Source organism: Urocitellus parryii, chromosome 4 (assembly GCF_045843805.1).
Source record: "Urocitellus parryii isolate mUroPar1 chromosome 4, mUroPar1.hap1, whole genome shotgun sequence".
Lineage (NCBI taxonomy): Eukaryota > Metazoa > Chordata > Mammalia > Rodentia > Sciuridae > Urocitellus > Urocitellus parryii.
In genome coordinates, this window is record NC_135534.1 from 144,022,736 (window position 1) to 144,038,704 (window position 15,969).

At 42.8% G+C, this 15,969-nt stretch overlaps 1 protein-coding gene across 3 annotated transcripts in view; it reads left to right on the plus strand.

The window, feature by feature from the left end:
* Window positions 1-14,263, plus strand: part of Kank1 (KN motif and ankyrin repeat domains 1) — a 53,657-nt gene extending 39,394 nt beyond the window's left edge. For 2 of the 3 annotated variants that reach the window (XM_077797017.1, XM_026413050.2), the window contains exons 3-11: window positions 2,102-2,299; window positions 2,641-2,749; window positions 3,798-4,040; window positions 5,235-5,322; window positions 7,942-8,161; window positions 10,110-10,252; window positions 10,813-11,013; window positions 12,775-12,873; window positions 13,332-14,263. In XM_077797017.1, the coding sequence (XP_077653143.1) occupies window positions 2,102-2,299; window positions 2,641-2,749; window positions 3,798-4,040; window positions 5,235-5,322; window positions 7,942-8,161; window positions 10,110-10,252; window positions 10,813-11,013; window positions 12,775-12,873; window positions 13,332-13,394 (1,364 nt within the window). In that variant the 3' untranslated portion in view covers window positions 13,395-14,263. The remainder of the gene's footprint in view (window positions 1-2,101; window positions 2,300-2,640; window positions 2,750-3,797; window positions 4,041-5,234; window positions 5,323-7,941; window positions 8,162-10,109; window positions 10,253-10,812; window positions 11,014-12,774; window positions 12,874-13,331) is intronic. The other variant, XM_077797018.1, reaches the window with a different exon arrangement.
* The last annotated feature ends 1,706 nt before the right edge of the window (window positions 14,264-15,969 follow it).

Consider the following 15,969-nt stretch of genomic DNA (forward strand, 5'->3'; position numbering starts at 1 on the left):
GAGAACTAGCTTAATGTTTAATGATGTTCTGGCCTTAACCTGTTAGTCTCAAACGGACTCTCTTCTAGTTGAATTCATGGGCACTTGTGAAAGCCCTCCTATTGTTAAACGCTGTCCCGGGCACTGGAGAGGACAGATTAAAACCCAGCTCAAAGGGGCTCAAGCTTACCACCTCTTGGAGGGCATACTCGTGAAGCCAAGAAATAGGGCAGAGCATATTTTAGTCTGCACAGTAGGTGCTACAGGGAAATGTTGGAAAAAAGCTGTCTCTGGAATCATATCCTAGAAAAATGACTATAGTGTTAATATCAATTGTATTAATTTGTTATGAGCCCTTATATAGTATATTACTTCTTTATCAGTAAATACTTATTTGTTCCATTTATTAAAAAGAAAGAAAGAAAAATGACTATAGAGGAAATAGAATTTGGGATAGGCCTTAAAAAGAACATGGGTAGAACTTAACTGGTGAAGGGTACTAAAATCCAGGCCTGGTGAACAGTCTGCTTAGGAAAGAGTCCTGGGCAATGAAGTCACAAGATCACCCTAGGCACTTGCAGGGTAGGAGTGGTTGAGCAGTGCAGCTTCCACTGGCAGATGAAGGAGCTGCATACTCTCGCCTGAGGGGCTTGGCCATGATTACAGAAGCTTTAAGAGGTCCCAACTTACGAAACCAAGTTATGGTGAGAAATTAGGGCATTTGGCACCTCGGGGTGGATAAATTATTTGCAAAAGGTTGATGAGAGAGGGGTTTACTAGGTTGTTAGGAATGTTTTATATCTTACGTGGTTACACAGGCATGTACATTTACAAAACTCATCAAACTGTATGCTTAAATTTTGTTTTATATAAACTATATTACCACAACAAAACATAGTACACTTATAGTGTATATATTTGTATATGAGTATGCACACACACGTGTGCATATCCTTGTTGCAATGCTGGGGCTCAAACCCAGAGCCTTACATATACAGATAAATGTTCTATCACTGAACTATGTCCCCAGCCTCTAATTTAAAAGCCATGTTTAAATAGAAGAACCTATGGATTTAAGGACTTAAAATCCACACCAATCAATGGAAAGTTGGTCAGTACTAGTTCATGCCCTCAAAACATTTAAGTCCAGAAGGAAATCTAAGACGGTCACAAGAAGCATCTTGTACTTGGTATGAAGGTCCCAGAAAAGGATTGGAAGATGAACTGAGAGAGCTCAGAGAAAGGAGACCTGTTTTCAGTGAGGGAGATCAGAGAAGGCCCTGAAGAGGGCATGATGGGAGGGGCTGGCCAAGTGGAGGTGGTAAGAAGGGCTTTCCAGGTGGAAGAGAGTAAGCTATGGTAGCCATGAGGAGGTGAGAAACGCCCTCCCTCTAGACAGAGCAGTGGGAATTAAGGTACCAGATTATGGGTAGTTTAGAGTTTCTGGCTAGGATCAGTGACTCCGGAGGCTGGGGCAGGAGAATGGCAAGTTTGAGACTAGCCTCAGCAATTTAGCAAAGGCTCTAAGCAACTTAGTGAGAACCCGCCTCAAAATAAAAGAACCAGGGATGTGGCTCAATGGTAAAAGTGTCACTGGTTTCAATCCCCAGTACCCCCCCCCCAAAAAAAAAATTATTGATGTGCATGTCCAGATGGTGTGGACTACACTTTCTTTTCAAAGGGGTTGCTTCTTAGGTTGCGTCAGGTTTTGTTTTAGCTGGACTAATGACAGCATCACAGCTGGGTTGGGTATTGCTCTGCATCAGTGTGACCCAGGAATAGCTGTGCAAGAGGGGCCAGCAGGATGCTGCTCTAGTCACCCAGAAGCAAGGATTGCAACAGCCAGAGCAGAGAGAAAAGAGGAGATGCTGTGGATCTCTAGTAACATAGCTCAGCATATCTAGATGTGATAATAAAGGAAAGATTGGAGTCAAAGGAGGACTTGGAGATTTAAGTGGCTTAGGTGGTATTCCCATTTACTCAAAAGTAAAACACAGCAGGAAAACACTTTTAAAAAGACCAAGTTGCAAGAACCTTTTTAAACAAAAAAAAAAAAAAAAATTTAAGTCCCTTTCATCCACTCCCAGCATTACACACTCTATATCCTTCTCTTTCCTGACAGGAAATAATTTGGATTATACCTGTAAGTGTGGAGGCCTTCAGTCAGGAGGGCTATTAAGCACACAGTTATCCTGGCCTGTCCAAGAACTGGGGACCACAGAAGGAAAGCCCAAGAACAGCCAGGATGGCTTCCCTTCCCAGGAAAGTGTACCAGCCCTGGTGAACCTGACAGATGACCAGATAGCCGCAGGCCTGTATGGTGAGTCTTCTCAGGGGCCTTGACATCAGGTCTCTAGGAACATTCCAACTGAATGACACTGTACCTTACAAGTGGACCTGGAAGAAAAGATCATGCAGGTGGTTGGAAAGAAGGCCTAGTCTTTAAGATTATCAAAGCAAAAATGAGCCTGATAGAAATGCCCAGTTGTCACTATTTTGTGATGGCTCAAAGTACTAATAGTCGTCCCCCCCCCCCCCCGTTTAAAGGACGTTTTTAATGGAACTTTGAGTTATTGTCTTTGCATGCACATACTTTTCCAATGGAATTGGTGTGAATTCAAGTTACGTTAATTTTGATCACCTCAATTCACTTTTTTATAGTATGTACAAATAACGAAAATACGCTGAAGTCCATCATGAAGAAGAAAGATGGGAACAAAGATTCCAATGGTGCAAAAAAGAATCTTCAGTTTGTCGGCATTAACGGAGGGTAAGGAAAGATGGTGGTCCTATAGCTCAGCATCATCTGTGTCTGTCTCTTTTGCCTCCTGTTTGAATCCCATTTCAAGGTACCTAGTCTGGGATGCTGCCACATCTTGGTGATGGAAGATTCCCTTCTCAGAAAGGTGCATTTGGGCTTCTCTTCTCCCCTCCTCTTGCTTTCTTTAAGGATATATCACTCTCTTAAGGACACCTGATGAAGCTGAGCAATTGACATCTCATCTTTTATCTGGAAAATAAAAAAAGGGTCTTCAACCAAAAGCAGCAGGCACCAAGGTGGTTGCACTGTGTTGGACAGCTGGTACTTAACCTGTGCTAGAACTCAGAAAGGAGCAGAAAGAGGTCGAGCGCATCACTCCCTGGGCCAGTGACTGTCATTCACTCCTTCAGCATGGGTTGCTTAGCAACCCATGTTCATGGACAAAACCATGGGGCCTTTCACCTGAAGAGCAACCTAATCATGCCATCAGTTCTTTGCTTTCTGAATAGAACGTTTATTAGTTATTTGTTCTTTCTCTTCTAGTTGGCTCAGATAAATAGTTAAGGTTCTTCATCTTCCTACAATTGAGCCTAAACAATTGGCTGATAGACCAACAAGAAAGCAATGGTGCAGAGTTAATATTTGTAGGAAAGTGAATCACCAGGGTTGACATGATGGTACCTGTTTTCCAAATCTTCTAAGTTATATTTGGCACAATATGTCCCAGGAGATTTTGGAGGACATGTATCAGAAGACTATTGGTTACTTATGTGATCTTTTGACACTGGGAGATTGAATGGGGCAAAATAGGATGAATGGAGAAGATAAATAATGAGCAACTGCAGATCTCAATTTGTACTAAGCTAGAAGTCCCATGTTGTTCTTTTAACAAGGAGTGTAAAAAGTTGGCCCTTTTAAGTCAGAACCCATTCAAAACCCACCAGGCCACTGATGAAATTTCTGCAGCCAATCAGCAGGTTTGCCCTCATAGAAATTTCTGTCACTGGGTCTTTATTGGGCACACCTTGCATCTCCTGAAATCCCAATTGCCACCTAGGTATGAAACAACTTCAAGTGATGATTCCAGCTCAGATGAAAGCTCTTCTTCCGAGTCAGATGATGAGTGTGATGTCATTGAGTATCCTCCTGAAGAAGAGGAGGAAGAAGAGGAGGAAGACGACACTCGGGGAATGGCAGAAGGGCACCATGCTGTTAATATTGAAGGTTTCAAGTCTACCAGGGTGGACGATGAAATGCAGGTTCAAGAATGTGAACCTGAGAAGGTGGAAATCAGAGAGAGGTGTGGTACATTCCCCTCCCCTCCCCCCTCCCATGTTAGTGTATTTCGTCAATAGAATTAGCTGATTCAGATTTTTGAGATTATATATATTTGTTTGATCTATTTCTTAGCATCTTGAACAGATGTACATACTTCTAATAAAATAAGTACTGCATATGGTAACTCCTAGATCCCTTAGGATAGCAAAGAGAATGGCTTGGTAGCTCATCTCCTTTGAATTCAGAACTCTTTGCTGTCTAATTTTACACATGGAACCACTAGCCACTACAGCTTCCATTATTTGAATACCTCACATTTAAAGACAGATTTGAAATTTTTGCTGACTAGCACACTTTTAAATTTTGTCTTGAGTCATTTATCTTGATGCCAGTATCATTACTGTTATTACCATTGTGTGATGAGGATCATATCATGTACTTGGCCTCAACCAAATATCCCATTTACTGTAAAGATAATAAGTATCTGTTACACTGCTCTTTGAGTGATCAGGAACATAACAATGGATTTGGTGATATCAATAAATAGCAGCTGAAATAAAAGATCAGAAACTCTGGTTGGCCCAAAAATGTGCATAAAAATTCAGTTTTAAAGACAATTAGTAATTATGGATTTGATGCTCATAAAACAGGACAGAATACAGAAGATAGGTACCTCAATATGGTTTTTCCTTCTGTGAAATATAAACATTTTAGAAAACTTTAATTTGAAAATGATAGCTAATGCATTAACACAAGGTAAGTGCTTTTCAAATGGCTTGAAACGAATGTCTTGTCATCTGTTTTTTTTAAAAAAAAAAAACAACTCTGTTGAGATATAATGTGTTTACCATATGTCATCTGATGTGTAAAATTTTGTATGGGTTGAACAAACAAGTCTGAGTTACCAGATATGGTAACTTAAGTTTCTTCAAGCCTTTAAGGATTAAAAATATCTCCAAATGTTACTCCATAATGTCAAGAAGACCCAACTGGTCTACCTAGAAGCTGCTTTCACAAGGAGACCTTGAACTCTGGCTAGAGATGTTGGCTTATATGATAATATCAATCTTAGATGCCTAGAGGTACCTCCAACCATCACAACCTGCTCAGGATGGCTTAGGGCCACTTGTCTGTGAAAGGGTTAGTAGGTTCAAGATAAAAAGTGACTTTCCCTTTCTGGTCATTCCTGAGCTATCTTTATTTCCCCCCCTTTTAGGTATGAATTGAGTGAAAAGATGTTGTCTGCATGCAACTTACTGAAAAATAACATAAATGATCCCAAAGCTTTGACCAGCAAAGATATGGTGAGTCTGACCCACAGGCACTGTCTTCAGTCTGTACAGAGTGCCCCAGTGGCACCGCTGCCAGGGTTATCAGCAGCCTGCCCTAGAGCTGCTGTTGCATGCAGGCTTCTCCTTGAACTATTTCTAGCAGGAGTGAGCATTGTGCTGTCCAGCTCCCAGGAGCACACTATTTCCTGTGTCCCAACTTTGGATGTCCTCTACCCACCCTGTACTTTCTTGGGGTGGAGGCATCTGTGAAGCACAGACTTGCAGATAGAAGGGAGCGCTAATTGCAGGCAATCATCTTTGTTTCCTTTGTTCACAGAACCTTCTGATTGAAGGAACAGCATCCCAGAATTATTTTTAAGTTGGTTTATTTTTTTAAAGGAAACCTATGCTATCTGGGCTGAGGTTAGCATTCCTTTCAGTTATGAAACTACATATTGTGTTCTGACTTGGAATGTAGGCAACCACTTTTTTAAAACAAAAAATAATGTGCACTTATCATTTCAGTTTGAAAGATTCAGAAGCAAAAAGGTTGTGGTTGCCTTAGTGATCGTGAACAGATACAACATAGGACACACAAATATTTCTTTGATGATGGTTAGTATGATACTATTGCCAAGCACGTCACCATTTCATGCACCGAGGGTTTTGGCTGTGTAGCTTCCTTCCTAGGCTAGAACCACACTCCAGTTTATAGCTCCATCTTTAGTGCATTGAGAAAAGGTGGTTTCTGGTGTTCAGATAATAATGTACATCTGAAACATTACTGATGTTTAATGCTAAATAACTTAAAGCAGCAGCAGCAGGTGGAAAAGCTGATTTATAAGGCTCTCAGTTATGAAATCAGAATGGTAGAAGGGACCTAAGGAATTATCTAATCCTAGATAGTTTTCCTCTTACATGACAAACATAACTGGAATCCTGTAGCTCCATCACACTGTTAAAAATCTGCAGTGGCTGGCAGAAGTACCTGTTGCACCTGCCCATGAGGGTGCTCTAGTCTAGTTCAGCACCCCCTTCACTGAGGGCCTGAAGATTGACTTACCTGGAGCAGCAGCTACTTGATTATGTTAGTAGTGCTGGGAATAGATCAGGTGTATATCGACTTTGGGTTTGTGTTTTGCTTATTCTAATTAAATCATATGACCTTATGTGGCACTTTTTTGTTTAACTTCAGGTGTCATTTATTTATATTGCCATATAAACTTAAATTTATCAGAGCCAGCTAAGCCTTTATTTCTGGTTAGTGGGCTGAGAAAAGAACGTGGCTGTGACATTCAAAAGAAAATGCATAAATTTCCTGGTCAAAGGGTTTACATAGAATTTCACACTGAAACTAATTAGTATGAGACCATGCCTCAGTCAGACAGTAAAGCCATGAACAGTCACTACAGTGTCAAATATCCCATCAGGTTTAGCCTGACTTTAAAATCTGGGGTCCTAAAGCGTCTATTTTATAGCCGTAAGTTTTTTCTTTTACTGTTGTTAGAGGATGAGGTTATATGCTGTCTGAAATACCTCACATTTCTGCATCTCCCAAATTGCTGAGCATGGTGTCATAGACTGTGATCCATATATTTTGTTGAACTTTCTTTCACTGTAAAAGTGTTACTTTTGGATTGTGTGAAGTTGTGGACATATGAGTGATCACAATCCTGTCAGGACACCAATTTTAGCAGTAATAAATTTAGGACAGCCAGCAGACATAATAGCCCTTCTTTCTGTGTGATGAGTCCAAAGAAATTTGAATGTTATAGATTTGTAGAAAAGGAAAATTTTTTTTACTCCCCAGACCATTTTTTTGTTGAACCCAGGAGTGCTCTACCTCTGAGCTTCATCTACTCATTTTTTGATGTAGGTTCTTGCTAAGTTACCCAGGCTAACCTCGAATTTAGCGGCTCTTACCCAATTTGCGCCCAAGTTGAACGTGAAGCCAGCCCCGCAGTTGTATGTCATGGTCTAAGGTCTTCCCATGCAGTTGATCTTAATGAAAAATGCAATTTCTTCCAGATTTATTTTTGTTCTTATAACAAAATGGCTGAACATTTGCATTTGTGATTAGAGTCAGAATTGATGGGCTTCCAGCCTAGAGTTATGGAGGAGCTGTGAGAGTTGCAGTTGGTCTGGCTTGGAAGGAAGCAGTGTAATTATAAGTGGGCTAATTAACGTCTTCCTGATTTCTTTGAAAATCATTTGCAAGGTCACTATAATTCCAAACTATTCGCTCATAAGTAAGGCCAGGCTTAAGCATTTTATCTTCATCACAAACACTGTAAAGAGAAGATATCCCTAGTTTCCAGGTAAGGAAACAGATGCAGAATAAGTAACTTCCCCAGGATAATTTTGGAGATTTGCTCCTCATGAAGGAACCCAGGGGAGAGAGGGTGTTGCTCCAGCCCTATCGCTCTTAACAATGCTGTACCACCTCTTATGGAAATTAGAATGTAATACTGTGAACAGCTTAAAATCTGGAGGAATGTTCCAGCCTGGTGTTCAAGGCTGTTCTTGGACTCTGTTTGGGGAGCTGATTCTAATTGCATGCACTTTGACTATAAAAGGCTGGTTACTTGGGCTCTCAGCGACATCTCAGAAAAGCCTAAAAATAGAACTAATGGCAGCATGGTCTGTTGGCAGAGGTTCTGTCTGAACACCCTCCAGCACGAGTGGTTCCGTGTGTCCAGTCAGAAGTCAGCCGTACCAGCCATGGTAGGGGACTACATAGCTGCATTTGAGTCCATCTCCCCAGACGTGCTCCGCTACATCATCAACATGGCTGATGGCAATGGCAACACAGCCCTCCACTACAGCGTGTCCCACTCCAACTTTGAAATCGTCAAGCTACTATTGGACGCAGGTACCGTGGCCACCCCTCGTCTTATTTGTCACGGCACTCAGGGTTGTGACTCAAAAGAGCAGGTTGGTTTACTCGTGGATTCTTTGACCATCCCAAGATCCTTTGTTTTTCCACATGTTGGGGCAAGAGTAATGCTGTCAGGCAGAGGAGGCTGAAGTTTAAACAAAATTGGCCAACACAGCTTCCAGCTCTGTTCTGGCTACAGCTCGGCTACATTCAGGTGAGGTGCAGCCCTGGTGCCTACACTGAATCACGCAGGCTTGGCTGGTTTGTTCTCAAGAGGCAGGCTGCTGCTCACGGGCCCAGTCAGAGCTCTTGTGCCTGTGGCCCACTTGGCTTGTCCTCATATACCAACCACTGACCGATGGCCTTGCAAAGAGAGTGGGTATTCAAGACGAGCAAAGCCACACTCCAATCACTGTCTTACCCAAATGTACCATTGAGGAATCAACATAAATCAAAGGAAGTGATATTCTTCTATCTGAACCATATTAATGAGAATAGTGGAAAATTATTTACCATTCTAGAATACAGCCCACAAATGCATTCAATATGAAGTAAGAGCAGTACTTGAGATTGACTTAAGTGGTGTATCTTGGTGGTACATAACTGATTTCAGTTCAATTAATGGACATAATGTCAATACCTGATTTAGAATATATAATGCAACTGTCCAGTTTTTGGACAAGAAAATATCTTCTCCAATGGCCTGATATTTTCTACTGTTTGGGGAATGTTAAATTAATGCAGAAAATAAATCCAAGCAGATTTTATCTTTTTAGCCTTTCTCAGTTGAATTATTCCCTATTTTAGTTCCCATATTAGGGTAGAACTGCTTCCAGCTGACAGGGAGGAATTTCAGGCCTCCTCTCTTTAGACTTTCCAGACTATAAACAGAGCTAGTGATAATGTCAGCTCCTATTAAAATAGTAGTGGACAATACCCAGGGAAGCTGAAAAGGATTTACTTCAGGATTGCTCCAGAAAGGTACAATTTTATATATCTTTGGAATGGTAGAAAGTATGTTGGAAAATGAAATGATTTTAAATTTTGTGGTTGAATCACTTTTAATTTTTGCTGCTCACCATTATGGGCTGAGATTCTGGCTCCATCAAGTGTGACTGTGGAATGCTCAAGATCCTGGGGACCCTTGAGAGCACACATGCTCCTAGCTCCTCCACCACACAGCCTTTTCTTTTTCCACATAAGATGCACTTTTGTAAATGCCATTATGTCCTTGTGTGCACTTGATTGGGACCTCGAGGCAAGTTTTCTTGGTACCATCTCTTCTTGCCCCTTTCTGATACACCCATACTAGACACTTGGTCACACACAAAAGCTGCTTTCCAGCAATCACCGTCATCTTGTCGTTTGATGAGAACATGCTAAAGGAACTTTTAAATGCCTGAAGGATAATTTAGAAGAGTTTCTAGCTCATCAGGTCTTAGTGCCTGGCAGTTTCTTAGAGGACTTCTACATTGTTATTGCTCAAACCACAAGTATCAGAGTTTGGTAATTGAAGTTCTGTGTTTAGGCACCTGTAAGAGCAGTAGTAAATTGAGGGCTGCAGAGCTGAGTAGTGCTGGTAATTGGGCAACACCATATTCAGAGCTCTGTGCTCAACCTTTGCAAACCCTCAGCTTTCTGCATCCTTCTCTCAAGTTCCTAAATGTCTAGATCCCACATGAGTGCTTCTTCTCCAGAGCAACCATTCCTTAGAAACACCTGACAGACAGACCTGTAGGCTGCTGTAGTTCAATCACCAGTTGCAAGCTAGGTGTTCCATAGATGCTCACTGTCATTTCTGTTGCTGCAGGCCTTGTGAGTCACTTAGTCTTTGAGCATCCGGTGCCCTTCCACTGAGTTCTTTTAGATACCATTCTTTCAGTTCGCATGAACATCTGCTGTTAGGAGATGGCTCCCCGCTAAAGAGACTCGTTTCTTACAGACGTATGTAATGTGGATCACCAGAACAAGGCAGGGTACACTCCCATCATGCTGGCAGCCCTTGCAGCTGTGGAGGCCGAAAAAGACATGCAGGTTGTGGAAGAACTCTTTGGCTGCGGGGACGTGAATGCCAAGGCCAGTCAGGTCAGTGCACTTACTTGTTAATGGTTGTTTGAACTGGCCTCAGTAGATCTGCTGTGGCCCACTTCCAGCTCTGTGTCCTTGCTTACCAAACACACCAGTTCACATGGGCTTCAGTTTCACACTGGAAACCTCTCCCTCCTTTGCCTGCCCTTCCCTGTCTGCAGAGTTTGAAACTTGCACAGAAACTGTGCAATCCTGGCTTCTTAAATGACTAGGAGTCCTTATCATATACCCAATACCTACTCCTTCCTGTCTTCATGCCACGTTAGAGTCCCAAGTCCAGATGTATTCATGGCTTGACTTTTAAACATCATCTGAACTTTCCAGCTATGCTGAGACAGAGCTAGTGAAAAGTTGACTCCTTACTTTAACCTTCCTTATCTCCTAGCTTGCAAGAAACTAGTAGGTCCATGCCTGCCACCCTGCCCTAAGTAATTACATACACAATGCTTTGTCTTCACGCTGTTCTGTCTCCCCTCCCCCCCCCCCCCCCACCACCAGTCACTTCCCTGGCAGCTCATTCTGCACTTCTGAAGTCCAATTGTCATTTCTCCCCTCAGGCAGGGCAGACAGCCCTTATGCTGGCAGTCAGTCACGGGCGGATAGACATGGTAAAGGGCCTGCTGGCCTGTGGAGCTGACGTCAACATTCAGGATGATGAGGGCTCCACAGCTCTGATGTGTGCCAGCGAGCATGGACACGTGGAGATCGTCAAGCTGCTGCTAGCCCAGCCTGGGTGCAACGGCCACCTACAGGACAATGTAAGCTGCTTCCACTGGGCCAGTGGGACAGGGGCACACACATCCTCTGCTGTTCTCAGGGATCAGTGTTGACATCCAGGTCCCCCACGTTGTAGCTCAGCTTAGCAGCTGTGTGCAGACTAATGCTCCCATTAACTAAAGGCAAGGGCAGAAAGACAAAGAGGGCTCACCCCAAAATTTATAAAAGGTGATTTGTGGGCATGTGTGAGGACCCATATGCTAAAGAAAAATAAAACTTCTCAGAAGTTGCCTACACTGAATTTATCTAGAAAAGGAGATTCTTAGTAGAAGCTGGGTCATTTGTGACTGAAACCAGTTCCTTTTCCCTTGGGCAAACACTTTCCTTACCCAAATGAAATACAAACAGGTGATATACTGTGGCCCATTAAAATGAGTAACTTAGGACAGCTCATAAGATATGGCTGCTTTGCACATTTCCCAAGTTGTTTCCATGCACAGATAACCCCTAACCCTGTAAGACCAGGGGATGCTTCTGGGGTATGTTATCCAGGTCCAAGGGGAGGAGCACTGATAGAAGGCACTTAACTAGCCTGTGGGCAGTAAAACAAGCCAAGGGTCACAGAGGTTTGAATCAGAGCTTCCTTTAACTCAAAACACCAAAAAGTTAAGAGAAAACATCCCCCTTTGCAATAAATTTCAAATAGCACTGGGCTCAAGCCAGTACCATTTTGCTTAGCTAGAAGAGCAAACTGGCAGAGGCTTTTTACTGCTCTGTGGCCTGATGAGCTTCTGCCCTCAGCTACCTCCACCAGAGAACACTTGAGATACCAGGTGCCCTCAGTCCCCCCTAGAGGAATTAGTTGCCAACTTATCATTCCTCAAGACTCTGTTACATGTGTTTTGTTTATTGGCTTTTAACTTTCTGCAAAGAGCAGCTTTTAGATTAGTAATAAGATTCCATAGAGCCACAGGGAATTCCAGAAATTCTGACCACCCCAACCAGTTACCCACTTCCTTATCTATAACTGAGTAGAACATCCAGCTGGCCTCCAGAAGAAAAGCAGGTCCCAACAGTCACAGTGTGGGAGGGAACAACCCCAAGATTCTAAACCACGTAAAATTGTTTCCTGCTGCTCATGACCAGACCCAAGTCCTTTTAATTCAAGACTAGACAGAACAGCTGGGGTTGCTCTCTGCCTTGCTGCTCCATCGAAATCTCTGCAATTTAATATAAATCAAGGTGTTAACTGAAAAATTTTTTTGCCATATGTACTTGTTTCCCTGGTACTTCCAGAAGATTCACAAGTCCCCAGGTTTGAATGCTTGCTTACACATGGATGTGACATGCAGCATTCTGTAGACGTGGTCAGGATTTTAGACCAATATCTTCCTCCCCAAGAGGAAAGTTTAGAAAATGTCCAGGTACCTCATGGTACTTGGATGGTCATTTGTAATTTTCAGCAAAGAAACTTCAACCATGTGTAGACCCCCATTCTGTCCTACTGCCCTCTTCTGGTGAGCCGAATGATTAAATAGGAGTTGTTCATGGGCAGCGTGCAGTTTTTAAGGATCCCTGGTAGACAGGCCTCTGTGCTGAACACTGATACAAGCCAGGGGAATGAGTCTCCTCATTCACATCCTAGGGCCTCAACACTTAGAGATCCAACTGACGTTTCTAAAGAACTGAGCAATGGCTAGGTATGGAGACCTCATCCATTACTGGGGATTGTGATGTTAAGTTTGGGCTGTTTGAAGGTTTGGGAAACCCAACCTGGTTCCTTGTTTACCTTTCATCCTCAGGATGGCAGCACTGCACTCTCTATAGCCCTGGATGCGGGACACAAGGACATCGCCGTTCTTCTGTACGCCCACGTCAACTTTGCAAAAGCCCAGTCTCCGGTTAGTGTGTACATTTGGAAATAGGCTAACATCCACAGACTAGCAGGCCCCTTCCTCCAGGAGTTAACAGGGAACATGGGTTTTATGCTAAAAAAAAATTCATTTCTATCCCATCCCCAAGACCTGAGGTGTAGTGGAGGCTACTCCTTGGGAAACACCTGGGTCTCATGTGTTATTCTATGCCTAATTATCCAAGTGGTTTAACCCAGGGACACATGTCACCTTCCTGAAGCTATCAGTGGGCAGCTTGAAGTCCCAGCACAGCTAGACATACTGAGCCTCACTGACCTTGGAAGAAGGCCTACTCCTGGTGAACATCTGTCTCACATCTGCAGCCAGCACTCTTAGCTCATGGGGGGTTTTCAGCTATGATGGTCCAAGTTCCAGTGGCACAGGGGACACTGTGTCTGAGGTCATCTATTAACCCCCAATGTTTTTTTCCCTTTCCTGTTCTCTAGGGCACCCCAAGACTTGGAAGGAAGACATCTCCTGGTCCTACCCACCGAGGCTCATTTGATTGATTATTTGGAAATAGCCTTCCATTTACATGCCACCATGAAGCTGCTAATTGTTCCTGTTGGGGTGACAGATACTGAATGTATATGTTCTGTGCCTGAGCTCACCAGCAAACAGAAGCATACGGCACAGGTTAAAGGCCGACACTTAGGGGAAGCAGAGCCATGGGGGATTGCCAGCTTGGCCACCTCCCCCTGGCCATCTTCTCTGCATGGGGTGTGCTTGAACCCCATCTCAGTGGCTGTTGAGTCTCTGCTCCGTTATGTACAGTTCTAGGATATGGTAACCTGATCTGAAAGGGCACCTTCTTCCCACAATTCAAAGAAGTGTAATTCTCATTGTTATATTTTTGAAATTTTCCACAAATATATATTTACCCAAATGTGGGACCATTGGAAAATGCTTCCAAAATTCCATTCCAGCATGGTTTTGTTAAGGAAGTTAAGGTGACTTTGATCATCAGCAACTTGGGTTGGTAGCTTCTGGTTTAAAAATAGAAGATGGAATCACACCATATAAAACTCATGAAGCATTTTCGGTGGGTTTCATCTAGGTGGATGTATTATAACTTTTATATAAAAAGATATGACTGTAAAATTGACACAGTATTTTCAACTTTTATATTCCATAGTAATTAATTAAAAAGAATTACATATAACACTACCACATTTTTAACAATTGCACAACGCTGTCTAATGATAAAGGTTGAATTGTTAGAGGAATTGGCTCTGTATTTGCCTCTAGAGAAACAGTGTAGTTCTCCATTTATTTATGGATTCCTTTATATCATGTCACATTTACTTTAAAGTCCTGTATGTATTTAAATGTTTGAAGTGCCTTAGACTCTTGCCATATTTTCAAAATAAAATTTCATTAAGCTCTTGTCCTTGCTTCATCCGACAGCTGTCTGCCCAGAATCGTTGACTTACAGCCGTGGCAGCAAACTAATAGATGGATGGAGAAGAGAGCAGCGCACTGTCCGCTAGGCTTGGGCTCCTAGTGGGTGGGTCCTCAGAGTGTGAATGACTCCATCCCTGAGTTGCATGTCATGAGGCTGATATATTAGACAAACATCTCATCAGTCAGGTAATCTCCCAGGGGAACCTCTGACTCTTCTCAGGTACAATTATCCTTAACTCCCTTAACTCGGTTGATTGTGATAGTGACAAAAAAGAAGACATGAAATCAGACCCTTTTTTTAATGTTTTGCAACTTGTAGAGAAGAACCTGCAGAGATGTAAAGCTTAGGTGGCAATTCAGGCCGAGCCAGGGTAATTAACTGCTCCCAATACGGAGCCCGTCTTTTCTGCCCATGGTAGATCTGCTAGCTGTAGGATTTAGGCTAAGTATTGGATCAGGTAGTTTTTCAAGCCCAAGTTCCTGGGGATCCCAAATGGCACATTAAATTAAAGCTTGAGAAGAGGAGCCATGTTTTGTTTGCCCCTTAATGGCTGGACATGCATTTTGAGCAAAGAGGACTATACCTCAGGTGGTTTGTGATCCTGGGGATTTTCTTTGTTCCATCTGAGAAAGAAAGGTATTAATATTTTAAATGCTGAGGAGATAAAACCCCTGCCTGTGTGTGCTGTCTTTTAGATTTCTGGTGCTCAATTTTTAAAAAGAAAAATGAGTGCTTGTTTTATCTTTGAGTACAATGTATATCTAACCTCTCAATAACACAGGCTGGGGCTGACCTTGTTTGCTCTCACAACATGGGCACTTCAAATGCTCTTTATTTTGAGATCCTGGCACTCTACCTATACAAGCCTGATTATCCCCAATGGTACAGCTGTGAGTTGCTGAGGGACTTGTGACAGGGGGCTTGGGGGCAAGGTCTCCAGCTGAGTTAGGCAAGAAAAGTGGGAGGAGTCCTGCCCTGTGCCAAAGAGGTTACAGAGAGCCAATTTCCCAGAAACCCTGGCTCTGGAAACTGAGCAGCTGAAGGCTGGAAGCCACCCGAAGACAACAGGAATGGAGCAATGGGGACCTTGAGACTTTGATGCTAAAGTGATAAATGGCAACTTATTCTGTTACTGTTATGAAATGACTACTGGACCTCTCACCATGGGGAGATAATTTGCTACTGGAGACATTTACCAGGAACATGCTATCTAGCACAAGTCTCCGAACACATGAGTATTGAGCCCACTTCTACAATTTGTCAATACTTGAACAGTTTTACCCCTGACTTTTTCATACTGCAAGTATGTGACAATCCTTGTATATAGAAAAACTTATTTTTCCCCTCAAAGGAAATAATGAGCAACTAACCTTCCTTTAAATCCTGGTGGATACTTTTTCAGGTTCCCTGATGCAAATAGAAACACCTTTGTTTTTATGATGCTTTTACTTAAGCTTTGCCTTCACAGCTTGCATGAGAGCTTCCTGAGGAGTGGTAGAAAATGCACATTTCAGCTGCACCCTGGGAATTCTGACCCTGTAGCCTGGGAATCTGTATCAGCACATATCCAGGCATTATGTCCTCACTGAGGATTTTTAACCCCAAATTATGAGACATCTACATAAGTTCTTTTCCAAACAAGTCAGGCAGGCTAGACTGGGGTGGGGTGGAGGGAGCTC